General features: G+C 35.5%; 2 protein-coding genes and 1 pseudogene across 2 annotated transcripts; all 3 read right to left on the reverse strand.

The window, feature by feature from the left end:
* Positions 1-2247: 2247 nt before the first annotated feature.
* Positions 2248-2919, reverse strand: LOC104793482 (non-specific lipid-transfer protein 9-like). Its single transcript, XM_010519838.2, has 2 exons — positions 2519-2919; positions 2248-2376 (listed from the first exon to the last, which is right to left on the reverse strand). Exons 1-2 carry the CDS (start codon positions 2869-2871, stop codon positions 2364-2366), a joined length of 366 nt encoding a protein of 121 aa, XP_010518140.1. The 5' UTR covers positions 2872-2919; the 3' UTR covers positions 2248-2363.
* A 1030-nt stretch (positions 2920-3949) lies between these two features.
* LOC104709270 (NAC domain-containing protein 1-like) lies at positions 3950-5086 on the reverse strand. Its single transcript, XM_010425914.2, has 3 exons — positions 4807-5086; positions 4440-4708; positions 3950-4336 (listed from the first exon to the last, which is right to left on the reverse strand). The coding sequence occupies exons 1-3, from the start codon at positions 5084-5086 to the stop codon at positions 3950-3952; spliced, it is 936 nt and encodes a 311-aa protein (XP_010424216.2).
* Positions 5087-5430: 344 nt separating this feature from the next.
* Positions 5431-7426, reverse strand: LOC147950004 (uncharacterized; annotated as a pseudogene).
* Between the last annotated feature and the right edge of the window lie 931 nt (positions 7427-8357).

The following is an 8357-nucleotide window of genomic DNA, read 5'->3' on the forward strand; positions in this document are numbered from 1 at the left end:
AAGTTCCAAATCCATATTAAAGAGAGTAAAGAAACAAGGTACATTCTATTTTGATCAAAAAAAAAAACAAAAATGAAACAAGGTCCATTCTACATTCTACAAGATTCTTCGAATCCTTGATCTTGTCCACTATGAGCGTGTTCTTTTCTAAAGTTGCGACCAGCTATGGCCACAGAAAAGTACACTATTACGATTAAAGGTAACAATTCCATCAATACACTGAAACTACTGATAGATAAGGTAAGCAAGGTTGATTAAATGCGGATGCTAAAATTTTTAGCTACTGCAAAGCATGCCCCAACCAAATAAGGTAGACTAATGGGTAATGGTTTTTTAAAAAAGATCCATAACAAAATTATCCATATTTTTCTTAAAAAGTGTAATTTTGGTCTAAAATTCTCTTATAAAAAAGGCCCATAATTTTGTAGATGCTATTCTTATATACAAAGGATCCATATACAGTAAAACCTCTATAAATTAATAATGTTGGGACCATGAAAATCTATTAATTTATAGAGGTTTTCATTTTTCGACAAATTAATAATTATTAATTTATATATAGACTTTTTTAATTTGGTAAAAAACATTAAAAATAAGATTTAATGGTTATAACTAATATTTTCATAAAATCAATTATAATGAAGATAACAATTATCATGTTTTGACAATAGCACTCAAAGATTTTTATAGAGTAAAAATATCAAAAATGAACTATAATAAAAATTAATGTGTCCATATATACATATATTTAGATAATTCTATATAATTATTAATTTATATTATTGATGGGACCATATATTTACAAAGGATTTTCAAAAAAATTATTATTTTGTTATATTATCGAATAGTGTCCAAAATTACACTAGTCCCAACTTGGGACCGGATAAATCTATTAATATATAGAGGTTATTAATTTACCGAGTATTAATTTATAGAGGTTGTACAAGTAAAATCTCCATAAATTAATACTCTATAAATTAATAAACACTATAAATTAATAAATTTTGCTAGTCCCAAGTCGGAACAATGTAAAAAATAACAAAATTCGATAAGATAATAATTTTTTTGAAATCCTCATGTAAAATATGGTCCCAATAATATGATAAATTAATAATCATGTAAATTTTACATATATATATATATGTTGATATAGTAAAGTATGTTTCTTTTAAACCTGATATCTATAAAACAATTGTTATGTTGTATCCTCAAACTATAATGATATAAAATATCCTATAACATTTCATAAAACAGCTAAAAATTTTTAAAGTTTTCAATTTTTAAATATGCATCATTTACATTTTTATAGTTTGATAGACTATTAAAATACGATAATTGATATTCTTATTCATAAATTTGAATATTTATGTCATGTGTATAAGTGAATTTGACTATAATATTTGTAATCCATTGTCAATTGTCAATAATAATTTTAAATCCATTGTCAATTAAACAATTAAAAATATACCTATAAATTAATAAATATTAATTTTTACGATAAAATAATAATTATTAATTTATAGATAAATTAATATCACTATAAATTAATAAAATATTTTGGTCCCAACATTATTAATTTATAGAGGTTTTACTGTAGTTTTAAAAAAAATAGATTATAATTTTATCTATAAAATGGTCCAAACTTTACATAAAAATTCAAAAAAAGCTCACAAGTTTTTTTTTCCCCAAAAAAGTCAAAAAAGTTATTTTTTCCCAAGGGATTAGATTAATGTTGGGCCGCGCCTGTGTGGCAGCTCATTTTTTCTGTCGATGCGTCTATCTTTGAAGTAGAATATTAAAACAGCTTGAGTTTCGGTTGTTACAATGGAGTAATAATCATCTGGACTTTTTATTTTTCTTGTCGCTCTTGCTGCTGGTTGACCGACTAAGAAAAGAACACGTCCTATGACTCTTGAGACTGAGCTTGAGACCGTGAGCTTGTTATGAATTTTCCTAATTGATGCCTAATTTCCTAGCGTTATGCTTCTGATGTTGTTTTTGTATGAACCGGTATTCATCATTCGAATATTCTTACTACATATCTTTGTAATTGTAATAACAGATGCCACCCTGTTCGAAATTTTGTATTCTTACTTCGTTGTATTTTTCTTCGATAAATTTAAATATATTGAGGATCATTTAGTCGTTTTTTCTTAGTTTTTGGGACATAAAAGTCCTTTTCAAACTATGAACTATGTTATTATTTGAAAGTATTGTGCTAGCAAATCTTATCATCTCCAAAAATGGTTTTGACAAAAAAAATTTGTATTATTGTTTTATTATTTGAAGGGATTTTCTTGTACATGAATCAAATTTTCATCTAATACTAGCTTTACTTTGATTCCATATTTGTCATACTCACCTTAAACTTTAATGCTGCACAAAAAACAAAAAAAAAATTGAGAAAACTATGAGGGAAATATTATCACGTTTTCTGTTTCTAATATGATAAAGAGATTAACCCAAAGAATGGAAATAATAAAAACAATTATAATCAATTTTAAATAACATGAATTACCTGTTACAATCAAGCTTTGGACCAATGGGTGCGAATAAGGTAATACCACATAACTTTGGCAAATGGTCAAACTTGTATGGATCGGCTGTAGTCATTGCTGCTACAGTTGACAGACAAATACACATATCACGACGTTGGTCAAACGTTTTAACACTACTGTTCACTTTGCTTACGCCTCTGCAACAATCTGGTGATGGCTTAGCTTCAGGAGGAGCCCAAAGGTATGTTAAACAGGGTTTTACATCATTGAGTGCTACTTCACAAGGCGTTAAACTATTCACTGTTTGAATATTTAAAGGTAAAGTAAAAATAGTGATTGCAATGACACAAGCGATTAAAACCGATCTGCTCATTTCTGTGTGATTAATTGTGATTGGGATTTCTTTTTGTGGTGCTCAATTTCCTTTTGTGGTGGAAAAATATTTATACTAGTGTCTTAATCAGATGCAGTCAAACAATATAAATCTTAATTACTACAGCCGAGAAGTCAGATGCAGTCAAACAATAAAATGTTTACTAGTGTCTTAATCAGATGCAGGCAACACAATTAAACAATCAGATGCAGTCAAACAATATAGATCTTAAAAGCACTTTCTATTAGGGAAGAATTTTTATTAGACTCTATATTTACTTCTTGTACAAGTATTTTCATGTATTTGGTTTAGGAAAGTTTACACAGTATATTGGTGTTAGCATAATGTTAATGTTATCACTATAAATATATGTAATGATCTCATATAAGACAAGACAATAATAAAGACGTTTCCCTTAAACCCTCTTCTCTAGTTTTTACACTCTCGGATACAACATATGATTTTTTCCATACTCAAGACATCCTTATCTATCTCTATCAAGACTGAGTATCTTCCACTGTTAACCTTCCATAAACACATCGTAATCAGTCCCCATTAGAATATTTGGATCTTCCACTGATTTTCTTTACTACTGTTAGAAGATGACTGAGATTGAGACTGGGCCGACTGGGACTGAGTAGTGAGATGGTTGCCCTTCTTTTTTTTTTTTTTTTCGTTTTCTCAAATTACCACTGTAGTCCCTAACAAATACGCATTACAACCTCTATAGAAAATGCAAGATTCTTGGTGTCCTCACTATCTTTTCCATAAAACTGTTCAAAACAAAGATTTTCAAACTAAGTTTTTTTCCTATTATATGTTTCAAGTCTAACACGATAAGAAATAGAGGAGTAAATAATGTTACCATATTAAGACATTAAAAGAAATACAGAGTAAATGAACTATCTTTATCTCTGTTTTTTTTTTGTGGGTTGAAATTTTATTGCAACAGAAGAAAAATAATTACAAGATTTTGAGTTTTAGAAGATCACACAATGGTAATTAAAAGGCATAAAGCTAGATTCTGAGTTTAAGAACTCAAAAGCAAAATGAATAATTGTAATTATGAAGGCTGAGATCAGTTAGTGTAATCTTTCATCATTCCATCTGTGACGAAGCCTTGAAGAAAATCACTATCGTCGAGTTCTTCATCTCCATCGAGTGAATCTGGCTTCATGAATTCAGCCAAGAAATCTTTAAAATCTTGTGGGAGCTCATCAAAGTCATCAAAGTTATCATCGTGTGGGATCACAAGTGGCTGTGGCTGCGGCTCATGTTGCTGTGCTGTGAGTAAAGAATCATGAGGCTGCTGGAGCTGCGACTGGTCCTGTTGATGCTGCAAATCCAGCTGCTTAACCTCCTCTTTTGATACGCCTTTTCCTTTCTTCAGCTTCTCTTTTTTCTCTGCTTTCATCCTTTTTACTGCCGACGGAGTCAGATAAATCTTGCACAAAGCATAATCCACCTGCACACACAGAGGCAACAATCGAAACAAAAATCAAAAAGAAAATCCAAAAGTGAAAAAAAATCTCAATAACTTGGGACCCAAGAAACACATACATGCATACCTTGTCGTTATCATCAGACGACGACTCAAACCAGTATTCATGCATTAACCAATCCGTCTTTACGCCGTTTGGTGGTCTTCCAACGCAGTATTCAAGTGCGGTCACGTAGCCGACGTCGCCTTGTCCAGCATCAATCTGCTTGGCACCTACGGTTGCATTCCAGTATCCTCCACAGTCATCACCACGTTTCTGCCTTTTCCCACTTTTACCAATCTTGTTTCTCTCCGTTACAAAGAACCATTCTTCATCATTACCCTTCTCGAATTCCACTAGCTAAGGAAAAAAAGATAGAAATATATAATTACATATATGAATGAATATATAAAACCTAAAGAACTAAAAGAAAGATATATCAAAATAGACAAACCTGAAAGTTGATATGGGTTGGACTTGTAAATATTGACGTGATGGATAGGAATATTAAACGGTGGGTAATAATATTTCCTGTCTGGTGAGAAAGATTTCAAGTAGTCAATACAGAGTTCCTCATCGCTTGGTGTAAACTTGAAGCCTGGAGGTAAAAGGTAAGGTAAGTTATGAGCAGCCGAAGAAGAAGAAGAAGAAGAAGAGGCAATCTCTGACGGTGGTTGCGTTTGCGGTTCCGGTGTTGATCTCTCTTTGCGCTTGTTTCTTGAAGGCATCGACATCAAGAAACTCTAGAGCGTTAAGGAAAAACAAATAGTGGTACCTTAAAATATAAGCTTTACATTATATATGTCTCCTTTTGTAAAGGGTTTTGTGACGGTGGATATATTTTCAGTTAATTATAATTAAGATATACATCTAGATATATTTCAATCTTAAGATGTGTGGAACGAGAAAGGTTTCATATTATTTCACAACGAAACAAAAAATTTGATCTTTAGAGATTTAAGATTACATTATGTCTCTTAGATAAGTTAAGATTTCGGTGGTAGACTTATTTAATTTTTTTTTTTTTTGGTCGGAAAAGGTAGTCTCCCAAATGTTATTCAACTAAAAAATAAAAGAGTTACACACCAACACTACCTGAACTAGACAATCCACGAGCATCCTCCAACATAAAAGAAATAACAGACTCCGCACCGGAGTCAAACGAATAAAAACCTAAAGGTAAACTAAACGCATAGTTAGCTAACGCATCGGCAAGACGGTTAGCTTCCCTATACACATGAGAAATACGGACTATCTAATCCCTTGATAAAAAGCCATAGCACAGACGTACTAGGAAAGACAGTGAATGTGTATCACTAATCCCTGTCGTAAGAAAACCGACCACTATCTTCGAATCCACTTCAAGTTCCAATTGTGTGATCCCTCTCTCCCACGCAATCACCAACCCATAATAAACACCCCCGAGTTCTGCCAATGGCGCTGAGCATATACCAATGTTCAGAGCAAAACCACCCTGCCAATCTCCTCTAAAATCCCGAAGAACACCTCCTGCCGTTGCTAAGCCTGGATTTCCGCGAAAGGCCCCATCCGTGTTAAGTCTCGTCCACCCCTCACTCGGTAAGGTCCAGGCAACGCTTATGACCTCCCTTACCCCAGAACCTTCTCCTTCCCGTAAAGCAAGGTTCGCTGAAGCCACCTCCTTAGCCAAATCTTTGAGAAATTGAACTCTGTCACGACATTGCCCCGGATCACCAAAGATGTTCCCACACCTCCATTTCCATGCCCACCAAACTGTGATCCCAAATAAAGTGGACCACGCTCCCCCATCCTGATCCATTCGATCACGCAAATTATCATAAATCCACTCGAGTACGGACTGGGTAAAAAAGGTATGTAGCTTACGAACAGGAACTAACCGCCGCCAAACTCCCTCCATAGCACAAAACAAATAGTTAAGGAGACAACGGGTCGCCTTGCCGGAGACCCCGTGCCGCAACAAAAGACTCTGTTTGTTCCCTGTTCCACAACAAACGCATGGTCGGATCCGATACACACTTCATAATCCACTGCCTCCACTTATCCGGAAATCCTGCCACCTGTAACGTGTCAGCCAAGAAATCCCATCTAACACGATCATAGGCTTTCTCAAGATCAAGTTTTAGCAACATCCATCCTTTTCTCTCTTTCTTATGACGCATAGAATGAATAGCTTCCTGTACAACAACTATATTCTCCGTACTCAGTCTTCCCGGTATAAAACCCGATTGAGCAGGGCCAATTAGCTTAAGCATAACCTTCTTCAACCGCAACACCATAGCTTTGGTAATGGTTTTAAACAACACATTACATAAACTAATTGGTCGGAACTGCATAATTTTCTCAGGTTTAGCTACCTTCGCAATCAATACCAACAGAGCTGCGTTCATCTCTAGCGGCAACTCCCCTGTCGCAAAGAACTCCAGCACAAAGCGAATTACCGAAGGTCCAACAACATCCCAACACTGGTGATAAAAAACCGGCTGATAACCATCTGATCCTGGTGCTTTAAACTAACTCATACTACAGACTGAAGACTCCACTTCCCCACCCGTAAATTCCTTGTTAAGATCTCCCAACTCCTCTCTTGTTAAGTTAACAAACCCCACATGCGGTAGCTGCATGAACTCCTGATCCACATCATCTAAAGAGTAGAGACGCTGATAATAGTTTATAGCTAAATTTTCTAGCTCTTGTGTATTTGAGACCCATCTCTCCTCATTATACTTTAACATCTCAATACGATTCCTCCTACGTCGGATAATCGTCGAAGTGTGAAAGAATTTGGTGTTTCTATCACCTAGAACAACCTATTTTTCTTGAGATTTTTGAAACCAAATTAACTCCTCTTGTTCTAAAACCTCCTCCAGCTCTCGCAACACAACCTCCTCCCGTTGTAACAGAGCATCTGATTGATCTACTTGTATCAAATCCTGAACCATTTTAAGCTCATTCACAAGAGTCTCCTTAAGTTTTTGAACCAAGCCAAAAACTTCTTTGTTCCATTGTTTCAGTGTATCCCTCAGTCCTCTCAAGGCTTCAGGTGTTGTTATATCTCCATTCCAAGAGTTCACCATTAAATCCTTAAAACTGGTATGTTTTAACCATGCGACTTCAAACCGAAAGGGTCGCCGACGGGGATCACCTTTTCCTTTCGGCATCAGTTGTACGTAAAGGGGACCATGGTCAGATTCCATAAATGGCAGGTGCGTGACCACTGCTTCCTGCCATTTCAAGCACATGAGTATTACACATCACCCTATCCAAACGCTTAGCAATGAAGGTATTCACCACACGACCTCTCCTCCATGTAAACCTATTTCCCTTAAATCCCATATAAATCAAAGACATCTCGCTGATCCATTAGCCAAAAGCTAGTGAGTCAGTAGGCAACATACCGTTTCCTCCAGTCCGTTCATCTAACCGAAGAATCGTATTAAAGTCTCCTCCGATAATGAACGGCTCAGTAATCCCTTGAATCACTTCCCGAAGCTTACCCCATAAACCACTTCGCCGACTCACAGTCAGTGCTGCATACAACACAATTATATGCATTACTTCTTGACCACTCTCCACACACGCATGAATAAATTGGTCCGAAGACTCCATTATATTAACATCCCCACCCCTGATCTCCCTAACAGCCACAACCCTCCACTATGACCTTGCGCATCGACACGGAAAGAATTTTCAAAACCCAAACCTTGACATATACGACTCGCCTTATCACCTCTTGCATGTGTCTCGAACAGAGCCAACACATCCGTATTGAACTTTTTCAACATATAACGTATCAAATGTCGAAAGTTAGGTTTATTTACCCCCCGGAAATTCCACATTAAGCAATTCATCATGATTAAGCAATATATTTCAATCCGAATCACCGGGGCGCAGCATTATGCGACAACTTCCCCTGCTGCGTCGTGAGATTTTTCACCCCACCCAACCATATCAGTAGAGATCCCCTCATCCGACAAACTTGAATGTGAATTATTCATCTCTGCAGTC

This window comes from Camelina sativa, chromosome 1 (genome assembly GCF_030686135.1).
Source record: "Camelina sativa cultivar CO46 ecotype springtype chromosome 1, ASM3068613v1".
Classification (NCBI taxonomy): Eukaryota; Viridiplantae; Streptophyta; class Magnoliopsida; order Brassicales; family Brassicaceae; genus Camelina; species Camelina sativa.

What these genes read in the sequence shown, in the direction of transcription:
- LOC104793482 (XM_010519838.2), bottom strand. Translation starts at nt 2,871, where the DNA reads ATGAGCAGATCGGTTTTAATCGCTTGTGTCATTGCAATCACTATTTTT.
- LOC104709270 (XM_010425914.2), bottom strand. Translation starts at nt 5,086, where the DNA reads ATGTCGATGCCTTCAAGAAACAAGCGCAAAGAGAGATCAACACCGGAA. An exon ending in CAACCCATATCAACTTTCAG is followed by an intron (nt 4,709 to 4,806) that starts GTTTGTCTATTT and finishes TTCCTTAGCTAG; the next exon opens with TGGAATTCGAGAAGGGTAAT. An exon ending in CGTCTGATGATAACGACAAG is followed by an intron (nt 4,337 to 4,439) that starts GTATGCATGTAT and finishes CTGTGTGTGCAG; the next exon opens with GTGGATTATGCTTTGTGCAA.